Genomic DNA, 25,533 nt, shown 5'->3' with positions numbered 1-25,533 from the left:
AGTAATTTTGAAAACCAGTTTTTTGAAAGGATGAATTTATAATATGAAGTAGACTGTGGAGATATTTAGTTTATTTGAGCAAGCAATTGAATACAGGGAAAGAGAGAGGGAGTTCTTTGAATTATCCTTAGATATGAATCATTTGGTATCTTGTAAAGACTTTTCTTCACGTATCTCACTTGTGTCTGTCTTTGTCAAAGTCAGTTTGCTTAAGGACCTGAAAGAGGCTTGAGTTTGCATTGTGTTTGCAAAGTAGTATATGATTGCCTTACCGCCATAACAGTTGTCCTATGCAATTTGCATGTGTATTGAATAGACATCTTCTGTGACAAAAGCAACAGATTGTTTTATTGATTTAGATTGCATACATTCCTTAGCAGAAGCGTGCAAGCAAGGACAAATACAGAAAAAAACATGTTTAATACTTGGACTTGTTATACCTGCTAATAATACCTTGGGTAGTAGCCCAGACCTTGCATACGGATCTCCAAGTCTGATAAGAAGTAAACCTGGTTGCTGTAAGATAATTCAATGAACTATTAACAATATCTTGGGAAAAAAAAGATCCATCCAGTGTTAGCAATTGGTCCAGATTTTCGCTAACAAGGGAAACAAATTAGTTTCAAACCTTAGGAATTGTAAAGGCAAGACTTGTGTAGTGATAGCTTGACCTTAGCTGGAGATAACCTGAAACTCTGGGCAAAACAGGAAAGGCTCTACTTGAAGCAGAAGTGTTGCCTCAGCCTCTTGTTGCCACCTGAGGTTTTTTGAAGGAAAAGGATTTATCCTGTTCTTCCAACCACTGTCTGGGAGGAGGGAAAATCAAAATGGAAAGAGGAAGAGCTACAGCATGTGACGATGCACCAGAAATCTCAGATTATCATAATCTGATTTTGGGAGAAGGTGATGAGAAACGTCAAAGGATATTTTCAATTTGTTGCTTGAATATCACCATCATATGTGTGCAATGAGAGTATGTGAATACATGAATACTTGTGTGGTGGCTGTTGTCCTTCTATAGCACCCAGACATATTGAAGGATCATTGTGTTAAGTGCTGCATTCTTTCCCACGAGAGATCTAAGAAGGTTTGAAAATTAGTGTATGAGGGAGAATAAAACAAATATTAGAGCTAGTTAGAAAATAATTAGGCAAGTTTAATGCTTCAAATAAAGAATTTTATTTTTAAAAAAACCAATCCTATCTGTTGTGGCTCTTGCACACCTCTCTCTCTACTTCCTCTCCTTCTTGTTTTTTTTAGGGCAGAGGTGGGGAAGGGATGATAAAGCAAAATTTAGGAAAATGATACTTTTCCTACATGAAAGAAAATATAAGAATGTGGGGGATTTGAGTTAGAATTTCAAACTTTTATAGAATTTTGTAGATAAACATTATATTTGGAGAAAAATGTGATCTGTATCTTATAATTTAAGATAAAACTGTATTTATTTCAATTCTAATGTGCACTGATACATACATTTGCAAAGAACGAGTAAGCAAAATAAATGTCAGCCTCCCTGTTACTGGTTGTCTGTTGGCAGTTTGTCATGGTTTTCATGATAGAAGTGTTAGAAGGGATTTGAAGGATGATGAGATCTTGGTTTTACCTCTGCAAAATATATGTGTGTCATACATTTATATGCAAATGAGAACATTCTGCTGTGTGACAAAAGGAGAATATTGTGTTGGTGCTTTCTGTTTCGAAGAGGTGTTTGATGATTTATCATATTTACTGCAGTATATTTTTTCAGCTAATACCATACCTACTTAAAAAGGTATAAAGTCCTTTCAAATTTCTTTACAATGCTTGTGGTCAGCCTTGCATGAAAAGGCCATTTGTTCTTCCCATATTAAAGCTTGTGCTTTCATGTAGTTCTGAGAATTTCCTATTACTGTAAATTAATTTCACTTCATTAAGTGGTTGGGTCACAGGCAAAGGAATAATAGCAGTCAGAGACACAGGAGATTACTAGTTTGAATAATCGTAAATTGGCACCCACCCGCTTTCTCTCTAATATTGGGAAGAAGCTTCTGGCTGTCAAAGCCATTTCATTAATCAAAAAAGCCTACAAATGTGAACTTTAAAGTTAGACAAGATAAAATTATTATCTGCACGAACAATATTTTACAGTGTGGAACAATGGATTCTAATCCCTATAGGAGACAGTGACACGATGGTAAAGGTTTAGTTTTCTGTGCTACTTTGCTGTTATTTCAGGTCACTTGTGATTATTCAAAGTCATCCACTCAGCAGTGGTACATTATGCACATAGGGCTCAGTTGTGAAGAGATGACTCCAGAGCATGGAGAGTTTATTATTTAGATATTAATTTGTCCTCTCATGTAAATTATTATTTCTTCTGCCAAGATATTTATTAAAGCTGTTGCAGTAGTTTTTTCCCAGAGGAAAAAATGATAAGGTCTAATGAAAATGTTTTAATGAAAACAGATAACTGGTGTTTATTTCATGTTCTTTCTTCTAAGCCTGGCCCAATGCTTATTGAAAACAGCTGAAGAGAGTCCTACTAATTTCAGAGGATTTCTGATTGAAGCACTAATCTCCAAAGAAAGCTGAGGGGAGACATTTATCCAGGATCCACCTCCCCTTATACTGAATAGAAAGAATGAAGTAGCGTAAAAGGCCCTGAAAAGCATCCTCAGTGCAGGTGTTTCAGTGAGGGTTGTAAAACTACCCTTTGAGGAGCAAACTGGAAACTACATGGTCAGAGAGGCTGCATATGGGGTGTTGCAGCTGCAGGGAGCTGCAAACAAATTAGCCAGGCCCCCGGAGCTATTTGAATTGTGGGCGATAGTCCTCCATCATTTTCTCTGAAACCTTACACAGGGCATAATAGTGGCGTGGAGGGGTGTTCCCACTTTTCTCTTCTTAGCCATCCACACTGCCACCTCTCTGTTTAAAGAAGGGTGTAAATTTCAAATATTGGACTTTCTGCACCAAAGGCAGTTCCTGGTATCGTCTGTCTCCTCAGCCTGGAGGGTTACATGGCATGAAGAATTTCAAAGTCACAGGCCTGGCTGGGAGAGAGAGGAAAGGCGTATTTCTATGACGGGGGCTTCTGGAAGCACGTTGGTGGTGGCAACATGTTGTCAGTTCTGTTGACGGGTGCAGGTTGGGGAAAAGCTGACAGGGCTTGCCTGCTCTGAAAATATTGTGTGATATTAACCGTGTGCCTTTGATACATCCAGATGGAAGGAGTGGTGATGCTTTGTTTTTAGTTTCTCCTTGTACCCATGATTGTCATTAGATTACTCAATCAGAAAAGCTTGTTGTAAAGATTCATCAGTAATTTATCATTGTTTCTATCTTATCTGTACCATATATGACATAGATCATGTAACTAAGGGTGGCATAATTACTTAGATAAAGGATAATTCTGCAAACATTTACATATGTAAATTCAAAAGGGGGATTTGCATGAGCCCAATTAGTCATACATTTTAAATCCTATTTATTTGAAAAGTATGGTACTGAAAATTTACACCCATTTTTTAGTTGCTGTCACTTTACTTAAAACATTGAAGGAGCTTTGATTTTTGCATCAGACAGATGTTTCTAACATCTCTTTTTCCAAGGATCCTCATTTTCTGTGGTAGTAGTTCAAACAGTGATAAAAACAAGACATCTCAGTTTGTTTCAGTTATTACCACAATTATTCATCTGAGACAGGTTTTGAGACTTCCGCGGCAATAGGATGGAATAGTAAAGCTTAAGATTGTATATAATGGTTTCCCAAACTGCACAGGCATGCAACTCAGGACCAGGACTTGAGAAGCAATCAGTATATTGAGCAATTAATCATCAGTTATTACATGAAAGAGAAAGTTCAAATTTGGTAAATTAATTATGCTTGGTAGTCAGAGAGAAGGATTCAGGCCCTTGTGAAGCCTGGGAAAGCTGTCTGATATCTTAGTTGTTTTTAAATTACATGAATAAAACTTTAAAATCCATCCTGGAGTTACGCTTTTTGGTTGCTCTTAATCCATCATGGGTTGTAGTAGTAGAATTTCAAATCAGAACAGTAGAGTATGCCAGATAGATGTTTTGATTGGTTTTTGTTGTTATTGTTTTGTTTTTTCAAGCAAGTATAAATTTTTTCATGAATTTATGGCACTTGGCTTGGATGGCAGCCAATATACCCTGTGGTAGAGGGTATTTGGAGGGTTATGTATGCATGTACGCATAGCTTTTACGCAAATAAGACTATGTATCTGTAGTATTGCTAAATGAGAATTGAGGATTGCAAAGGTTAGCTATTTGTGTTTATTGAGGCCAAGAAAAAATGTCCTCCACATTTTATAACTAGATGGGCAGATGGGGTAGAAAATAATTTTGCTTGGCTTTTGAAAGCTGGTGAAGACTTGTTTTGCATCTTTATTTCTCTCAGCTCAATTTCAGGTGATGCAACGTCACATCCCTGAAGAACAGAGTGGGTGAGAGCTGGTGAATCCTGTCATTGGCTCCATCCCACGTATAGAGGTAGAGCTCTCTGAGCAAGAAGGCTCAAGTATGAGGAGAAAAGGTGTTGGAGTAACCAAAACTGAGTAAAAAAATCTTGGGTTGGAAATTAAAGTCTTTTGGACTATACATTATTAAGCCTAATACATCTTATTTAGGCAACACCCAGAGAACAAGAGAGATGCATGGTTCAAAATACCAGGTTTTGTCTTTTGCTTTAAAAAAAAGCAGGAAAATCAATGGTGTGGGGTTTTTGCACAGCTGCTGTAGACTCTTCAATCTGTCTGGGGAGGCAAGAGGAAAAAGGTGGGAGAGAGAAAGAGAGAGGAAGAGTTGTATGTTTGTAAAGTTTTATCTACAAATGAGGGCAAACGGCTCCATCTGTCTCCAGGTTTGGAACAGAGGAAGTAGCTGATGAGGGTTTCAGAATAAAGACTGGTCGAGTACTTGTAATTAATTTGGGAAATAAATCTTTCCTGCAATAGGGAGTATGGAGTAGCTAAGGGAAAGCAAAATAATAGCATAGGAGTGTGCTGCAGTGTTCTCACTTGACTGATAGCTTTTCTGTTTCAGCTGTGCAGCGCAGATAGTTGAGTAATGTCTTGTGCTTGTTGAAAGGGGCAGGAAGAAGTCAGCTGACAGAGAGACAGCCAAGACATAGATTTTAGAGAGAATTGCTGAATAGACTTAATGAAAAGAAACAGGGAACAATGGGAGGTTAGGGAAGGTGATGTTTGAGCATGGTATGTAGGCTGCTGTGAGAGGCAATTTGCACAGAGCTCAGCCATGTGGTAGCTCATCTAACACAGCTAACTGAAGCGGTGAAACGTGCTCTCAAAAGCATGGCAATAGTAAATCTAGCAGGGGAAATGGCTCCTTGCCACTTGTCCCAGAAGTGTTGCCCTGGGTGGGAAAGGCATCTTTCTCCTAGAAGCAGACAAATGGTTACAGAAAAATGTACATATTCAAACCATTTCAAAAGGATGGCCCTCCTCTGTTTTCTGATTCCTAAAGCCACAGAAAAGTGTGAATAGATGACATATAGGCAGAAGAGAAACAAACTGTGTGGTCTAATGATTTGTATTGATTTCCAGGTAAGTGTATAATTTGACCAATAAATCCTGCTTAGATATAGCCAAACTTAAAAATCAATGCCCAAAACATATGCAAACAATTTTACTTGTTAGCATAACTACAATTCTGCTGTTCTAGATGATACAGGTCCCTGGAACAGTTGCAACAGTGGTTTGCCTGCCTGTGTCAGTCTTAGATTTACAACATTTTATGCATGTATATATGTGTGCATCTATCTAAACATACATATATAATATGGAGTTAGTTATTCGTGTACATCAAACTTGAGAAAATTTGGTCATATTTTTCCAGGAATTTTATGATAAATCCAGGAGTCAGTTTTTCTGAGTCCCTGCCCAGTGTGGTGAGAACACAGCTTTGTTTAAAATACCCTTTATGCTTGGAGCTGGATGTTTTGGATGTTACTGCTGGCCTGGTTTTCTTCCCTCCGTTTTCCTTTTTCTGTCTGTTTTATGTGCCCATCCCCAGACATCTGTGTGAGTATACGTATATGTAGGAGTATATCCACACAAATGTACACATACACAAACACACGTGTATATCTACCCAGGGAAGCGCAGAGTGATCTGGATTGTGTCTGGACAATTTTGGCTATGAGCTTCAGATTCATGAAGGAAAAATACTTCTGCCACCTTCCAGCATTCAACTGAAAATAATGAAACCACAGGCTTAGGAGTAGCTGCAGGTGTGACACAACAGGATATAATTTGCAAGTGCAAAATCGCAGTGGTATTCTTGTAAGTTAAGGTTTTGTTTTTAGTTTGGATGCTGTAATGGAGAAAGCCATAAAAGGCACAGATTTATGTGCATATCCAAGAGTACACACCTTTAAAATACTCTTCAAGTGGAGATACCAAATGGGACAATGGTAAGAATGAGTTTCTGGTAAAGGCCTCTGGGACACTGACAGAGTACCTCCAAGTGCGTGCTGTCTTTTCCCTCTTCTGGAGCAGAAAGCAGCAAGTTCAGCACATCCTTTGCTGTGATGAATCCTTCTGATGTTACTGAAGGCAAGGAAGAATACAGATTTTTAAAGCAAGGATTACTGTTGAAGGCCTTGAACAAGGACAAGTGACTTGAACTCCTTGTTCTGTCATGTGTTGTGTGCGGTTTATCATGCACTTGATCTCTCTGCCTTAATTTTCAAGTGCAAAAAGATCTAATAGTACTACATTATTATTACCTTTTTTCTTCTCCGTTCTATCAAAAACTCTTTTTATATCATCTTGGGGCTCACCAGTTTGGGACTGGTCCCAGCCTGATTTGAACGCCGCACATAGTAGAAGGTATGTGCGTTTTTCCCCTCTCCAGAACTCTGTCATACCTACTTTCATCAAGAAAGTAGAACCTAATATTTCTTTGCTTACGTTTGGTGTGTATTTGTTTGTAATAGATAGTCTTTTGTCAGAACCTGTTGAATGAGTTAATTTACTAAATCATATGCACTAACTGGCTTTTAATATAATCTTCTAAATCTATCAGTTTTGGAGGATTTGAAGAAGTATTTAGGAGACAGAAGACTCCTGAGGATGAAATATTGTCCCCCTTAATTTGAATGGAGCTAATATTCATCCCATATTACAGTATTAATTCATGACTCATATGGTTTCCATGGAATAGCATCATTTTTTTTAATCCGAGTTCTTCAGAACTGAAGTAATCAGTCTTCTTTTCTCAGCCCTAAATTCAGAAAATAGCAGCTCAGCTACCTAAACAGACTTTGAAAAATTAGTTCCTTTTCTTTGACAGTCAAGCTTTAGTAAATAATAAAGATTATGGTAGACAATCCTTATCACAATGGTAAAGGATTACTGCTTTTGCACTTACTGCTTTAAAAAATTAGAATACCTTAATCTTTTAAAAACAATTTGGGTTTGGAAAAACAGACTGCATTGAAGCTGACAAGATGCTTGCCAAGTTCCAGGAGATGCAATTTGGAACGTCTGAGATATTAAACCTTGAATGCCTGAGTTCCTAATGGAAACAGGGGCTCAATATTAACTCTTTCAGCTCTGCTGTAATCTATAAAGTACATATTTTTGTCTTTTTTATAAAACCCAGGAGACTACTGCTGGATTTCTGTGCTGTCTTAGGGGTACAAGATGAGAATTAACTCCTGGCTTACTTGCTCCCGTCTGCTGAGAACAGAGGCCACCATAATACATAAATATATGTTCCATAATCACTTTCATAAACTGATCATGCACTCTCTTGAAACTGAACTGTGTGTATTTTGGCGTGCCACTACTGTTGTGAGCTAAATTGAGAATCTCGCCCATCATACTTAGAAATTTTGTATTCTCAGCCAGAATATATCTGTGATCCTACTTGTATCCATACGTCTTTGTGCTAGCATGGCCATGTGAGTTTAGCAATTGGGATGCTTTGTTTTTTATCCTCCTGAGGAACTTAAAATAGTACTTGAAATACAGCAAGCATATTGTCTTACAGTTCTGTTACTAAACTATCTAAACTTAAACTCTACTGTCAACCTGCTAGTGACTATAGCAGTCTCTCTGTGGTATTAATACTTTCTTACTCTGTTGACAACATTTCAGCTGATACATCTTAGGGTCTAATTGTTCATGGGTGCACAAATTGCTAGATCACAGACAATAAACCTCTAATAAGCCTCTGGTGTTTTTCAAACTGATGAAGTCTCAAATAATAGCTTTTTTTTTTTTTTTTTTCCTGAGTGCATGACCTTATTTTTCATAGTAGTGCATTTCACCATAACTGTTTTCTGTTTTCAGAAGTCATCATCTTTTTAAATGCTCTCTAAATACCTTTGTATTTATCATACTTCCTAGTTTTCTATTACAGTTAATTTACTTAATAGTATTTGTCAGGACCATTACTGATAAATAACCAACTAAAGCTCTCAGGTTCAAAAGGAGTAACTGCTGAGAAAACAGGATAACTGCAAAGCTCAAAATCTAAGGATGGAAGAGGAAATTTGGAATTCCTTTAAGGTCCTCTATTATGAAGCTAGGAACCTTGTCTGTACTTAGCTTTGTTTAACTCATGATTGCGCTATCCAATGAGATCAATTACAATTTTTTTTCCCCTCTGGCTTTAAGATTTTAAAATTTATTAAATTCACAGCACCCCTGCAGAACTTTTTATAGGTGGTAAGTGTTATTCTTCTATATTCAACTTTGACTGTAGGGCCACTATCCCAGGAAGTCTATTATACGTCCCCCAATTACACAGATTGTCTGTTTTACAGTGATGTCCCTGTTTATTTCTTTGTTGTCTGTTATCTTGCTATAAATGTAATTCCATTTCTGACTATAATGTCACCATATTTGTATTCTTCTTATTGCTATTTTTACATCTTGCACTGCCCTCTCTGTTTGGATGTAGCTGTTAGTGTATCTTCACTAACATATTTTTATAGTCTTACAAATTAAAAGTAGTTTTAGAGACTGTGAGCCCTGTGTGCTCTTTAATATTTAATTTTCTTCTTTCTAGTAGTTTCAGACTTAGCCCCTCAAGGCCAGTACTGAAAGTCTTAGCTGAAAGAATCACCTAAGAAATGTCCGTTTTAATGAGAATACCTTTCAGTGGTTACAGTTACTGTTTCTTTTTACCACAAGTCTTTTTTGTGTCTGTTCATCTTCATTAGCTGCATCCTATCTTTATTTGGACTGTGCATCTATCTCAACCGTGTATAAATACTACTTTATCCAGCAGTAACCTTACTGTGACACCTGACCTAAGTGAACAAAGATTTTTTTTTTTTAATTCTTTCTTATTTCTTTTCTGCCTCAAGGCCATGTTTCTTGTCCTGGCTTGCTGACCTCTTCCTTCTGTGCTTTCTGATGACAGGCCAGTCAATTCGTCCCTCATGCAATTCAACAGTTCCTGGGATTGTGTGAATCTCCAATCTTCTCTATTTTATTTTTCTTTTGTCTGTTTTGTAGTTACTTCCTACCTCCCCTGTCCTCTTTCCCCTCTCCTTCATTTAGGTTTTTTAATCTTCTCTGTGTTGTCCTTATCACCCATAAGTCTCAGCCCTTGGATTTTATCTTTCTCTGTGCTTGTGGGGTTCATCTGGTCTCTTTTTTGGCTTGTCTGTTTGCTCTATGCAGTATTTCTGTTTCTCTGTGCAGCTATCTTGCCCTGTTACAGCTCTTTCTCTTGCCATATTTGATCACTCCTCTGTATTGTCTTTGTGCTCACATGCACCAAGTCTTTCTGTTTACAACTCACATCATGTCAAGTTAATATTTTCTTTTCTTTCCTGTGTGTTCTCTTAAAAAAATTTCTGAATTTCTCCCTTGTCTCCAGATCCATCTCTAGTCCTTAGCTCTTCTCTTCCATGATTTCTATCAGGTGATAGTGTTATGTTCCCATCAGGTAACCATTTAAGGAGATGTGTCTTCATTCAGTTTTTTCAGCTAGTAATGTTTATTTGTCGCATTCTTTTGAGTCTCCTATAAAAACAGATGTAACCCTGATATAAAAATACTGTTCATTCCAATGTAATCTTTTTTCCCTCCTCTCTTTATCATTACATTTAACTCTCACAAACTTCCCATTTTGACACCTTCTGCTTATTGACTTTCCAAGACACTGTCTTTTTAAAATTTTCCCCAGTAACATCTTTTTTTGTTAAAGTTTTGCGGTTAAACTGCTCATCAGCCATAGCTGAAGATACCTGCAATATGCTCTCAAATACGTGGTCTTTGCCTTACTCAAAAGTTCAGTGTGCCTAAGTAGATTCTACAGACTGGGAAATTTGACCACACCACAGACTTTGTGAACAAAGCTGTCATCAACTAATAGATTTGATTCCTGTTTCCATCTGCCATAGATTTTCCCGCAAGAAGGACAAATTTCCTGCCAAACTCCCTGTTCAGCACTATTTGTTGTATTGTTACACAATATGTTGCTTTCACTTTATCTTCAGAAAAAGAAATTAACATTTGTTGGATGTTTTCATATATTAGTCTGAAATCTGAATCCCTTTTCACAGGATAAACATTGAAACAATTTTTGTTTTCTAGTCATAGTTTGTCACAAACACAATTGTTAAATTAAAAACTGTCTTCATCCCATAATATTTGTTGACTGTTGGGTATTTTTTTCCCCTCAGCTGGTCATAAGATGCTTAAAACATATACTCATGTTCCTCTATGTAAATCATTCTGCATAAATCATATACCATATACCGTACTTTATTTTTTGTCAGTGAGGTGTAGGCTACTTTAATTATACATAATGGAAGTTTCCATTGTGAGTCCTTTCATACCTGCATGGACGGAATAATAGAAATCAGTGGTAAGGATTTTATATCACAAGTCAAACGTGCTCAGATTTTAAAATTAGAAACCTATTAGTTTCACTTTTTCCTTCTTCTGGATTTGTACAGAAGTTCAGGTATATCAAAATTCTAACACAAATCTGTGTTTTGTCTAAATTCTACTTCAGAAACAATGGGAAGAAAATTACTGTACTTAAAATGCTAAAAATGATTTGGTTTCAAGAACAGAATCAAAGCATATCTGTAATGAAAGCTGCTTTCCCTGGAGTCAGAAGATAAGCTGTTTCTCCAGACAATGTAGAAAGGTTCATTCTCAAACCCCCATTTATCTATAACTTTGCAAACAGTACGTGAGCTTGTGTTAGATGAAGTGGAAATTGTTTAAAAGGATTAAATAAGTATTTTTAAATTAATAACTTTGCCATACTCTTCTGAGTAACTGTATGCAAGCATTTAGGAAAAGTAAGTATGTTTTCCAGTCAAATCTGCTCATGGCCCATTACTGTAAAATATATTTTTAATATAAATTTTGCTGCCAAAAATGAAGACTGGCAGTAATGAGATAACCACAGGGGCTTCAGTGCATCTCTGCAAGCTTTGAGAAAGTGTGGGTGCAAAACATCACGGGTTTTGACCCAAATGGTGAATATTTGAACACCTACTTGGCAGAAAAATCTGTGAACAAAAAGTGAAATTATCTGTGCCTGCTTCTCATTGGGTTTGTGCTGTATATGTACTCAGTGCTAGGCGACTGCTGCCTTTGCTTACCTTTGTTCAGCCTGTAAGGATTTGCATAAAGTCATTAAGACTGTGGACATACAAAGGGAAAGTTAGCCCTTCCATTACCACCATTACTGCTCCCCAAGGGTTTCTTTCCTCCTAGAGACGCCTGAAAGAGTTATCGCTTGACAAGTACACAGAAGCCAAATATTCTCATGCAGTATAAAGAAAAGCAAATATTCTTTCCTCTTGGCAGAGCTGATCAGGAAGAATCTTCTGGTTTGAGATGGTTAAGGTGATCTTAAAGTGTTCTTTAGTGCTCACACAGCCTGTGGCACTGTTCGTGCATATAAAATGCACTATAACTGACAAGAAGGTCCTCAGACCTGTAAGCATTTTGCTTTATTTATGTATTTAGTTTGCAATTTAAAATAAGGGTGCTGTAGGCAGAAAAGGACTGGTTTGAGAGTGATTATGTTTGAGGCTGAGGCAAGACTAGTGTCATCTTCTTTCCTTTAAAACCAGACAGGATTTTTAAGGAATTTAAGGGAAGAGACTGCATGTATGTGAACAGATGAAAAGATGGATAATAGACAGGGTAACCTTTGATGTGGATATACCTTTCCAAGTTCATAGATTTTAAAAATCCATAACATATGTAAAATAACAGCCTTGCAGTGTGATTGGCAACTTTGTGTCAGAGGCAGTGAATCAGTATTAAAACCATAACTTCATGAAAATCAAAGTGGTCTCTTGACCCTATAGCTGGTTCTTTCAGTTCACAACTTATGCTGTGATATGTGATTCTGGGAGCTTCAGCTATCATGCTGTCAAGACAAAGCATACTTCTTCTAAAAGAAGAAATTAAGAATGTATAAGTTGTGTTTTCACAGTTTGGTGGTGTGTGCATGTTAGAAAGCTAAGAAGTTTGCATCTTTCTTTAATGATATAGTTACCATCTGCTGTTTATACGTACAAAAAGATCAAACTCTGGAAAAGTCTGTGCAAACTCTATAAATTTATATTGAACTTCCAATGCCAGCTGAAGTTGGAGCTTAAGGTATTGTTTCTGAGTAGGGCTGAGAGGGCACTGTGTATGAGGTTGGTGGTGTATAATGAAATGTGTTATATCCTGACTGTGGAATGGCTGCTCATTATGAGAATAGAGAGCAATCATCCGTGCTGAAAATAGGGTTATTTACTAAAAGTCTATGCCTGATGAGCCATTTTCAGCCTTCATACCTATGTCTAGTCAACCCCATATAGGTATTCCAAACAAACAGAAAACTTAAACTGCTAAGTTGTTTCAGGTGATTTCTTCTCTTAATGGGAGGCAGGAGGAGAATCAAAGCAAACCAACAACAACAACAAAAAGCTCCAAATGCTGGCCAGTTCTGATGGATTTTAGTTCGTTCTCTGTAGTTTGGCTTTTTCAGGAGTACAGTTCTTAACAGAGCATTACAAAATTGTCTCTAAAAAGGTGAGACTTTTTAATAGAATATAGATATACAAAGCTGCTATCTTCAAAAAGAAATTCAGTGTCTAAGTGAGCAAAAATTTAGTCATTCTTTTCAAAGATTTCATTGGGTCTTCAAAGTCAGTTCAATGTGTGGCTTTGGTAAAATTTTAAGTACAAGATTTCTGAGAGGTTATGTTCTTTAGTTAACATTAGATTTATGTCTTTGCGGAAATGTTGCTATGCAACAGCAAACAGCTGTGCAATTATCTGGTGTCACCACTGTGCCACATAGTTAAATGGTCAACAGTTACCATGTTTATAAATAGCATGTGACATTTGAGCTTTGAAAAGTAAATTCTTACTGAATGCTTTTGGAAGAGTTCCATATACAGTGCTTTACTTTTATGCATCATTCAGTGGAATACGCATTAAATGGAATGGCAACAGAGATTGAATATAATAAGCATTACCTGTAAAATGAGATCGAATATAATAAGCGTTACCTGTAAAATGGGAATGAGATTAAACAGAAATCCTAAGGCATTACATTGAAATGATTAAGGCTAAAACAATAGGCAATGTCACATATTGGAGTCAAATCCAGCTGGCGGCCGGTCACGAGTGGTGTTCCCCAGGGCTCAGTACTGAGGCCGGTCCTGTTCAATATCTTCATTGATGATCTGGATGAGGGGATCGAGTGCACCCTCAGTAAGCTTGCAGATGACACCAAGTTGGGTGGAAGTGTTGATCTGCTGGAGGGTAGGAAGGCCCTGCAGAGGGACCTGGACAGGCTGGATCGTTGGGTCGGGGCCAACTGCATGAGGTTCAACAAGGCTAAGTGCCGGGTCCTGCACGTCGGTCACAACAGCCCCATGCAACGCTACAGGCTGGGGGAGGAGTGGCTGGAGAGCTGCCTGGCTGCAAAGGACTTGGGGGTGTTGGTTGACAGCCGCCTGAACATGAGCCAGCAGTGTGCTTAGGTAGCCAAGAGGGCCAATGGCATCCTGGCCTGTATCAGGAATAGTGTGGCCAGCAGGACCAGGGAGGTGATAGTGCCCCTGTACTCAGCACTGGTGAGGCCGCACCTCAAGTACTGTGTTCAGTTTTGGGCCCCTCACTACAAGAAGGACATCGAGGTGTTGGAGCGTGTCCAAAGAAGGGCAACAAAGTTGGTGAAGGGTCTGGAGCACAAGTCTTATGAGGAGTGGCTGAGGGAGCTGGGGTTGTTTAGCCTGGAGAAGAGGAGGCAGAGGGGAGACCTTATTGCTCTCTACAACTACCTGAAAGGAGGTTGTAGTGAGGTGGGGGTCAGCCTCTTCTCCCTAGGAACGAGTGATAAGATGAGAGGAAATGGCCTCAAGCTGCGCCAGGGGAAGTTTAGGTTAGACATTAGGAAAAACTTCTTCACCGAGAGGGTGGTCAAGCAATGGAACAGGCTGCCCAGGGAAGTGGTTGAGTCTCCATCCCTGGAGGTATTTAAAGAACGGATAGATGTGGTGCTCGAGGACATGGTATAGATGGACTTGGCAGTGTTAGGTTAATGGTTGGACTCGATGATCTTAAGGGTCTTTTCCAACCTTGACGATTCTATGATTCTATATATTATAGTAGTTAAGAATATTACAGCCTTGTAGTCAGAAGTTGCAGTGTATAGTTCCTCTTCTGCCACTCTTCCTGATAATTTTCTTCATCTCTAATGTTTCTCTTGATTAACATTAAACTTTTATGTAGGTTTTCTTCTGTGTAGGTTGTTTTTTTTTCTGATCACCTATGACCTAAGTAACAGGCAACTAGTGCAGTACAAATTTTAAAATATATTATTAGTATATTTCAGTTTGGGTTATTATGAAATCATGTTGTGCAAAATGTCATAATACACCTTCTAATTAGCATTCATCAGCTGTAGAGGGGTGTGTGTTAAAAGCTGGTGAAGGTTTGGGTCATATTTACTCCTGTTTGCGTGAAATGTCTTACTAGCAACTGAAAATGGAACTCAGTTGTGGACGGTATTTGGGAATTTGCTCTGGGATGTATTTTTCTGGTTTTTTGCTTTTTCTTTTTTCTCCTCTTTTTCTCCGCCCCCCCTCCCCCCCTTTTCTTTTTTTCCCTCTTTTTCTTTTTTTTTTTTGGTCTTTTCCTTTTTTTCCCGCTCTCTCTCTTTTTCCCCTCATTTTTTCCTTTATTAGATTGAGTTATTAACTTGTAGAGGAACTGAGACAGAGGTCAAGAAAGGACCATCTCATATTGTTTGGAGAGAAACCATAAATGAAATATTACAGAGTTTCTGGGGAAAAAGAACACTGGATACCTATCTCAGACTAATGACCAGACATCTGAGTAGAAGAGTATAAAGATCTATATGACTGGTTTAGCCTATCTTTTGTGGGAGATTCAAGCTGAATATGCCAGATTTATAGGCTTATACAACTGGAGGAGCCCAGAAAGGTTAAAATACCATCCAATCTCATGATACTCTTTCAATAATTACTTGTGCTTCGTCAGTACCACTGAGGGAAGAATAGCTTTTCTTAGCAATGCAGTTCTGCAGAAGAGTAATAAGGAAATATCAGGCTTCATGTTTTAATGTAACAGTGCAGGATAACTTGAAAAAACATCCCCATTGAGTGAGGTTTTTTAGTAATATGTTTATAGAGTGTAGACCAAGAATGAAGTAATATGCACAGTGAAACATCAAGAAATGTGGATGTTAAAAGCAAGTTATGCTTGTGGTTCATTAATCACTTGTACGAAGCTAATATGTACCAAGATTCAGAATTGACAGCTTCTGTTTTAAGTTTAGGGAAATTAACTGTGTCATTGACATGAGGTAGTGATCACTGAAAGACAGGGACTCAGTAAGCCTGCTAAGTGTTTTTTAAAAAATGTGTGTGTGCACATTTCTAGGAGGATGTTCAGAACAAAGAAGAATATAAAATTTCTGGCAAAAAAATTTTTATTAAAAGTACAAATTCTTCATGGAGAATGATGTTCAGTAAGAAAGGGTCAGGTTCAGTGGATTTTCTGATCTGAAACCATATGTCATAGAACGTCTTTAAATTCCCATTTTACCATTTAGAAAATGAAGAATTTAATATTTCACTTTGAAATGACATTTAGAAATTTTAATTAACCTGTATTAAATGAGAAAAGTAAACTTACAGTCCTGATTCCGTTTACTGCAACCGAGTTTTTTTCTCTTCAAGATTCTTAGTCCAAAATGTCTTAGCTTTTCATCTAGAGTTGGGATGTTGTACTGTGGGCCGGAAAATTTCATTTTATTTCCTGTACTAATGGTATTAAGCTTTAGAAACAATATCAGTTTGGAGTATTCTTTAGTACCCTATAATTATTATAAGGAGAGTTTTTAAAAATTATTTTTATAAATACTTAATTTTGGCTAGTAATGCTTATTTTATTTATTTATTTTTAATCTATTAAACATTATAGGATTTATGGTCCTCTGGAGATACTGAGCCAAGAGGTATTTATTCAAAATGTAAAGGAAAGAAAGGTTCTAATGAAGTGCAAGAATCTCAGTAACTGCTACAGAGAAATTGTTTTTCTGTGAAGTTCTATTATCTATGCAAGTCACTCCTGGACGTGAACTGCACTATTTTAATTGAAGAAGTTTCTAAATATAAATCAGGTATCTAGGGGATATAGACTGAACCCATCTGCTCTACCAGAATTGACTTTTTTATATCTCCTATCTTAACTTATTTGTATCCAAGACATACACAAAGCTTCTCAGGTAAACAGGTGCACAGTGATACTATCCAATTAATTACTGTCAGATGTATTGCATTGGAAACTTGGTCTGTATCTCTTCTTCGGGATCTAAACCACTTCCTTGATTCCTAGGATGTTTTAATGGACATTTAAATCAAGAACAAAGCTGTTTTTAAAAATATAAGTCCATCTCCTGCAATGAAAGTCAGCAGCTGGAACTAGGTTTGGCTCAGGTTTAGAAAATGTAATAAAGAAGGTAGTGACTTTTTTTTTCCTTCCCATTGCTGTTTTACTATAATAGATTTCAAAATGGTTCTGAAGAATTTTTCTTCTTTTTTATGGAGGGAAGAAAAGACAGTAGTTGAATAATTTCTCCAAGAATGTGAAGGTAAAAAAAAAACTTCTGTTGAGAGCAGGTCACTGGCTACAACCTTGCTTGGGACAATAAGAGCTGGAAACAGTTTTCTTTTGAAACCTGTCCAGTGTCAAATGTAAAGTGAGCAAGTAATGAATTGTAAGGGCTGAGACTGATCCCTTACGAAAGATTTGCAGAGACCTGAGATTTAGACATGATTACTTCTCCAAGCCCTTCTTTACTTAAACCTTCATTATGAATAATAAAAAAAAGAAAAGAAAAAAAAAAAAGAAAAAAAGAGGTTTATCTGTCTTTGTCATGCTGGTTGCTTTAGAAATATGAAGGGAAAGATGACAAATGACCTTAGAAGAATCAGAGATGTGCAAGTAATACCCTTTACTACTTTGATATCCCTCCTAGCAAAACACGCTGGTGGTTCTTTTATATCATGGATTTCAGGGTGGCAGCCCTTGTTTCCAAAAATGTAGGCACAACAGGACCATCTGTGTTTGCCATCTGCAAGACATTTTCTTCTAGGATCCCGGGGTTGGTTATGGGGCTTCCAGACATTCCTACTGCCTGTCCCCCTGGGTACACAGTAAGGATACAACAGGTTTGTAACTATAACACAGATCCATGTAAGCCTAAACTCTTCAGCACATCCTGCTGTCACTGGAACAGTCTGCCTATGTCTGTTTGAACACTCACCAGCATCTATCTAAGTTGTGTCTGGGCACTCATCCTTACATTTCTTTCTACACAGCCTGCTTTTTGCTGTTAATACCAAAGTGCTGACCCTGGCAAAGCAGCCGGGTATTGTGGAAAAGAGCCCTCCCTATTACTAGCCAGCCATTATATGCTTAGAAATGTTTTCAGTTTCAGATTTTTTGAGAAGATCAGGAAAGTATTGTTTCAGTTCCATTTTTTTTTCCCTGCAGAATTGCTTTATTTCTGAACATAGCAGTATTTATTGCTTACTTTCCTAACTTCTCCTTTTAATCCTGCAACTGCCATTAGATAAAATAATGAACCAAGTTACTTATTCATAAAGGCGTTGTAAATATTTTTTCTCTGCTGTATTCCAATAAAATAATATTGTCATGGATTATTGGCAGTAAATTATTTTAAGTTATACATTTAAAAGCACACAAAGCCATGTACTTGAAAATATATTTGATAATTTTTCATGAAGCATCTTATTCTTTTCTTTTATCATTGTTGGTATAAGATGTGAAATCTTAATGCTAGTATTTTGATTTTCAGTGTTTGTTGCAAATGTTTTCTACTGAGAAATTACATACAGTTTTCTACATTCACTGTTCCCCTTCCCTTCTTCCTAGTCTGGCTCAATTCTGATAATATCATTTACATGTTGTCATTAATAGTGGTCCACTGAGTGAATTATAATTCTCTTGTTTGGGTTCTGCATTTTAACATTTGGCTGTTGAAATGTAGTTGGGGAGGAAGAAGGGCACATAGTCTCAAAAAACCCTCTTTTTTTCCAAATTTGTGGAAGCTATTTGCTAGTCTAAGAGAAAATAAAGGAAAGATGGATGCTCTTTAATTTCCAGTGTGCTGTTTATCTCAAAAGCAGATTTTCTATTTGACAGAAGTGTTGTGAGGCATTACTCCCAAGTGTCAACTAGACCCTATGTACATATAGAGTATATAAAGAACTAGGGTATTTTGCACCTGTATTAGTAATTTTTCCACAAGAAAACCCATAACATATTTTAGCACATGAACCCTGCCCCAATGGATGGCAGAGCTTTTCCTCAGCCACAGTGATCACACAAATTCCTAGCCTACTGTCTTTAATATAGCATGCATTTATGAAATAGGCTGTAATAGAACCTTCAGGGTGTTTCACAGACATTTTTTTTTCTTTTTGAACGGACAGAGGCATAAGCTTAAACAAATGGCAAGATCTTGAACAGCTTGAATACTTAAAAACTAATTAAAAATGGGTGACCATAATCTCCCAAGTGCTGATACTTTTTCCTCTTTAAAGAAAAAGAAACTCCATAAATTACAAAGATGTAATTTCTTTCTTATTCTGAGAATTCTGAATAAATTTTCTTATGATATCACAGGTCTCCAGGACCTTGCTCTTCACACTGCTTAACTTCCATGAGACTCCAGCAATACACCTCCAATACACCAGTGCTATCAGAAGGTTGAGACCTCTGAGATGTGTCTTTCAATAGTTCATTTTAGGATCATTTAGGACAGCAAGGCTGTAAATATGGTGCAAAATCTGAACCACAAAATGCAAGTTTCTACTTCCTCTCAGCATGTCTGCGTTTAGAATAATGTTTCAGGCTATGTGTTGCAGCTCTAAACAGAAGATATTTATAGATATTTAAACTTGCCTATCTATGGTTATGTTTTTAAATACATTTCAGGCTTTTAGAGTGCAGAGCCATTGACTTCTGTACGAGGTACTGAATGGTCTAGCACTCTGATGACTAAAGATAAACTCTTAGCAACCTAAATTTAGGAACCTCATTTAAAAACTTTGGCCCAGATATGTGAACCCAGAAGAATGAGTTACAATAATTCATTTCAAATTCTCTGGCTCTTGCAGCTCCCCAGACTTAGCATTTATTCATACAAATTGCTCACTGTTGCAGATAAATCACAAAATGTAGCCAATGCAATAACTCTGCACCTGAGCATTATTTAGTTCTGCTTTGCTAATGTTGGCAGCACTTTGCTTTTCCTCTATATGTTACAGCACCTGGCTATTTTGGCTTTGTCTGAATATGTTAGGGGGAGAATAGGGAGAAAATCTACAAGTTTTTGCCCTCACTTTCATTACTGCTAGCTTTCCTAATAGCTGCGATTCCTCAATTAGGTGGTCAGTTTAATTTTCCTGCCAGCTTAAAAGAAATGCAAGGGAGACAATTACCAAAGGAGACAATTTTTCACTGTATGCTTAGGAGAGGATTATCTTGTCAGAAGTGTTGTCTCTAGTGGTTCTCATCTGCTTTGACACTAGGGATAGTTAATTTCCCATAATGCTGTTTATGATGATGGTGAGAAATACTGTGCCCTGTCTGTGTTGATTTATCTCTTTCAACTTCTTTGCGGTTTCTCTTTTGGGATTTTTGTCTCTTTAAAGGAGTAGTTCACCTTGTGGACATGAGAAATAGATTGAGACGTGTGTTGCCCACAATTTTCTCTTAGGTTTGTGTAGGCTGCACAAATGAGTAAAGTTTTAAAACACAGTTACTTAGGCAAGTAATTTATACTTCTTTTTTTTTTTATAAACACAGTATAAACTAAGAGTAATGTTAAAAATGTTGGTGTTGACTAGTTAGCCAGTTTTTGGGTTGTTTTTTGCTAGGATCAGGTAACAGTACTCCCTTTGCCTATATTAAGGATGGATATCTTGTCATTTCACTGCAGCCTTATTAGTCGTGGGTGTCTATTCTAAGCCAGTCATCTGTAGTCAGTGTCATGAGAGAAGGTGATTCATCCCATCTGATGCTAAATATCTGAGAGGCTTATTATGCAAATGTGTTCTGGAGAGGAAGGTGGTTGATGATGTTCCTGTTCAGCCCAGTGCCGCAGTCTACAGAGCCTCTCTGTATCCATGCAATTGTTTTTGAGGCCACCCACCATGAACAGGGTGTGGAAATTATCCAGGTTAAGAAACAGTAACTGGAAGTATTTTTTTCATCTGTATTTGTTTTTTTAACCAGGTTCATATCGGTTATTCATAGGGCCACTTATAACACAGTGATAAGAATATCTGTTCGTTAAATGGGGTCATATCGCCACAGAAGAAAGAAGTGGTTGAAGGCAGGGACATTCAAAACTTTGTATAATGAACTGCCTCCTGAAATACATGTGTGCGCTGGGACTGTCCTGTTTTATTAGGTGAGATGAATCCACAATAGTTGTTTAACTGTGTGTTAAGCAGGACATTAGCAATATCATTATCACTGTAGTGTACACCTCTTGATGCCTTATATTGCTTTATTAGACTATAAAGTATCTGGAAATGACCTTATCTATGTCAACCAAAGTGGGCATTTAGAAACTTTTATGTATATTGCCAAATCTTTCCACTGAGGTCCTTAGTACTAGTAGTGCTGTTTGTGCTAGCAGTCTTTCCCAATTTTGGTGTCTTAGTGAACCATGAGGGTTATATGTGTATGGATATATATGCTGTCCAATGAGATGGGCTGTTTCTTTGTAATATGTGGTGATTATCCAAGTCCACACCAGGAAGCCAGAAAAAGTGTCTGTGCAAGTCATAACTTCCTCTTGTGTCTTATGTAAATATGAAGAGAGGATGACATACGAACTTCACTTGAGTGTCTTACAGTGGTGTTTTTCATTAAATAGGTTAGCTAACAGTTAAACTATCAGAGTTGTAATGAGGCAGAGGCAGTATATTTTGGGAGGCATATTGAAAAGAAACCCAACCTACTATGATGCATTAGATATATCATCTGGAAGTTAAATCTCATGAACAGCATGTTCTACGTGCAGTTGTTCATCATAGGATCCCTTATCATGCTGATGTATCACCCTGCTCCAATATGCTTTTGTGGTTCATCTAGGGAATATCTTCACGGTACAGGGTACTTTAGTTTAGATACTGAAGTCAGAGAAATGTGACTACCACTGATAAGATACTGTTCCATGAAGCAGCAGGGGAAGAGATGAAAAGAACTATACTGAAACAATGCCAATAACAATGAAAGCCATCAAAATGAGCTTTATAGTACCTTTTTATGTAAGTTCTTTCTGGAATGTTTCACATGTTTTATTTATTTTTATTATTATATTTCTTTTTATTTTTGTAGGCTGTGGAAACCAACCTTGCATCAAAGGATAGTCACTGGGTCTATGTAAATGAGGTAAGAAAATCAAAAGAGACAACATAGCTTGGTACGTTCACTCATCACCATCTTTTGTTTCATATATTTTGACACACCAAACTCAACATACACTTGGCATTTTTGCTTTTTGAATGGTACAAGATGCAAACTCTGTGGTGTCATTGCTTGTCTGTCTCAGTTGAATTGGCATAGGTTGAATACCAAAGGTCAAAATAAAGCTTCCAATATATCTCATAGCAGCTGGGAGACTTTATTTTTACCTTCATGTTGACCCTACTTCATTAGCTATTTAGGAAGCAGAGAATATCTCAAAAGAAACCTCAGATACATGCATCTATATCTGCCAGAATCTCACCCTTCACTACTATGAAATCCTGCACTCATACCAGGAGAGGAAGGAGCACTGAGGCTAGTTGCAGGTATAGCTCATTTGAATATGCATTTACATGATACGCAGGTTCTCTCTAGTGCAGAATTGTGTTGGTGTTTTGGCTAAGATCCAGGATAGCATAGATTTTAAATGTGATATTTCTTCTCTGCAGCAAATGGTATCCTGTCCTGTTACTATGATTATTTATTTTACCTTAGTACCACAATGCCCTAATGTGAATCAGTACAGACTCATATATAAAAAGCAATGGAAAGCTTGAAATGTTGTAGCATATATAATAATTTATAATGTTCAGGATAAATGGTACTATTTTATATATTTCTAGTTTTAATAATGATTCATTAAAAGATAGTAAAATATCTAAGTTAAAAAGAACCATGTTCACTGTTTTATTTTTATATTATAAATGCATAGCCTCTAATTTAATAACCAATTCCTTTGTTAATTTCTCATTCCTTTCTTTGCACCAAGCTAATAATTTTGGCTAAACTATTTTTAAGAGTAACTATATTGTGAGGCATTGGAAAGGCTCTGTAATTAAATAGGGGTTAGGGAAAGTGAGTGAAATCTCTGCTTATAAAGGTTTTATAAATTCTTTCTAGTCCTTGTTACATTTAAGTACCTCCTGATTTGTCAGCCGCAGTAACGACCCACTACAAAATATCAGCAAGATGCCCAGAGAGTCAGGGTTTATATTCACGTAAAGATAATACAGTGCATATTTCCCTAAACATTTATAGAGAGGCAATGTTTGTGAATTTGTTATTGCTGCTGTTATTCTTCAGATGCTAAAACTCACTTCATGAAGCCTGAGTCTGTAACATCACAAATAAAAACCTTCAGAACTCATGCACAAACATGTGCATACACACATAAACACATCACACAGGGTGTCAATTCTGCTTTTATTTTGGGAACTTTTATTTTTTCTCTTTTATGGCTAGAGACTGGGTAGGGAAGCTATGACAGCAAAATATAAATCTAAAGTATAAATTTTTAATGAAAAACATTAGTGCACATACTTATAAATATCTATCCCAAAATGCAATTAAATTCAAACAGACATTACAGAAACTTTTCAAATTCCTAAAACTTTGGAGAACTCTTTGCAGGCAAAAAGAGGAGGAAAGTCTTGATTACCTTTTTTTTTAACAGAAAAATGTTGATCTTTGTGCTTAAAGCTACTGTGAGAAGAAGACACGTTAAGCATCCACATGGATGTATCTGTAGAAAGATGGAGGTTCCTTAGGCTTGCTTGTTATTTAATAGTGTGCATACCCCCATGCTAGGAAGAGGATAGATTGATTGTGCATTCCATGTATGTGTTTCCAGTTGGTATCAGTGAGAACTGCATGGGTACTCAATGGAAAATGTGTTATTCCTTGACTGAATGTTGATCGGTGCTGTGATTTGCAGAATGGAATTAACTTTTAATTCCCAACAGTCAAATCAGCTCTTTTTGATGTAATTCCGCATGAATAGCAAGCCAGATGTAGTCCATTCTGCAAATGGACCAAATACTTAGCCAGTCTTTTTTTTTTCTCCCAGGCGGATTGAGGATCCTACATTTTCTGTTCACCCTATTGTTTGTGTGATCTAATGATCCCATTGCAAGGAAAGAGAGGTATAGGGCTAATTGACCCGCAGGGGCAGTAGTAGGAAGAGAACACAGTGACAATTATTTCCATTGAGGTTCCTTGTATGAAGAGCATTGGGTTGTAAACAGGTTCTTTAGGCCTTTCTCACTTCAGGGAACCATTTAAGGGCCTGGTACAGGTTAGATTATTGAGGTCTACTGATCTTGAGCACCTTCTCACAATCTACCGTCTCCCACCTCTTGTCAAGTGAATGAGGAACTGAACCTTGGACTTATCTTGCTATAGTAAGAATGACTACATAGCACGGTATTATTTCAATAGGAGATTTTATTATTGTCTTACTTGAACTAAATCTACTTTGCTCTCTCAGTATTGATGCTCCAATAAACTTTTTTTTTTTCCCCCTCCTTGTGCTTCTGTCCCATATGGCAGGACAGGAGTTAAGTTTTGGAATTTGAATGTATTTTATCACTTTAATTTTGTTAGGTAAGCAACACCACCAAGCTTGTGATGAGCTAACTTAAAACTGTATGGCTGGTAAGGTTATTACACAGCAAATGAACAAATGTGGAATATAAGAGTTGGTCTCAAATACAGAGCTGTACTGTCAAGATCCTGTATTTGCTAGTTTCCAATAACCCAAGTCCCTGTGCTGAGTTATCTGTTCAGTTTGGATACCATTGGTGGTGCAAAAGGACTCGGTCATCTTTAGAAAAAGGCTGGTGAATTGGGAGTTGGATTCATTGTATGGGGTTTGAAGGCTGAAACATCACATGGCAAGTCTTTCAGGATAAGACAATACACAGGGATGGGTCTCTGCAGGCAATATCATACCCTCATATGTCCTTTTTGAAGCCAAAGCCATAAAAACCTTAATGTTTTAAAAATATATATTTGTAAGTATGTCTACTTTTCTCATTTCAGATGTCTTATGTTTCCGAATTGCAGAGCTGTCAAAAGTAGTGGAGATTTGAGGGAAAAAAAGAAATGTATTTCTAACCACCCTCCCCCTTTTGGATTTATATTTCATCACCTTCGCTTTTATTCATCTGGAAATACTAAATCATTCCTTGCATTCATTTAGGTAGCGGTTCTACCTGAATTCTGGGTTAAACATGCCAAGTAGCTTTTTAAAACCAAGAATATTTGTGATTTCTGTATAAATCCTTGCAAAAGCAAACAACTCTTCAGAACGACGACTAGTCCATGCTTAGCTTTGTCTCCAGAATAGTCCAAAACATTTTATTACCATTGACTGTGGTGGGAGTTGCCAATGACCAGCAATTTTGACCTTAAAGAAGATCTGATGTTCTGCTTTTACCTTTGCTGTTTATGCCTTTAAGTGTTGATAAAGTGGCTTACCAGCTTTGATAGATGTGTGCTATTTCTTCTTTTGGCATGACTGGCACAGTTGTAGATGCCCCCCTTTTTTGGGTCTTTATTTCCTGTCTCTTCTCCTGGTTTTCTTTCTTACTTTTATTTTTCTCTTACATTTCTTTCTCTTTGGTGCCAGACATCAAGCATCTCTGTCGGTTCCTCCTGACATTTTTCATTCCCCCCTTCTTTTTTTCTGCCTGTTCAGAGA

The 25,533-nt window shown here is 37.2% G+C and overlaps 1 protein-coding gene across 5 annotated transcripts in view; it reads left to right on the top strand.

Annotated features, from left to right (window-relative positions):
• The window catches only part of GRID1 (glutamate ionotropic receptor delta type subunit 1), a 542,571-nt gene that overhangs the window by 395,969 nt on the left and 121,069 nt on the right, over positions 1-25,533 (top strand). For all 5 annotated transcript variants that reach the window (XM_009465956.2, XM_087766071.1, XM_087766069.1 and 2 more), the window contains one exon: positions 21,924-21,977. In XM_009465956.2, coding sequence (XP_009464231.1) covers positions 21,924-21,977 — 54 coding nt within the window. The remainder of the gene's footprint in view (positions 1-21,923; positions 21,978-25,533) is intronic.

Source organism: Nipponia nippon, unplaced genomic scaffold (genome assembly GCF_047370975.1).
Source record: "Nipponia nippon isolate SJK-2023a ecotype South Korea unplaced genomic scaffold, ASM4737097v1 scaffold_3, whole genome shotgun sequence".
NCBI classification, from domain to species: Eukaryota; Metazoa; Chordata; class Aves; order Pelecaniformes; family Threskiornithidae; genus Nipponia; species Nipponia nippon.
Note: the sequence above shows the minus strand (reverse complement) of the source record. Positions and strands in the feature narration are given on the sequence as shown.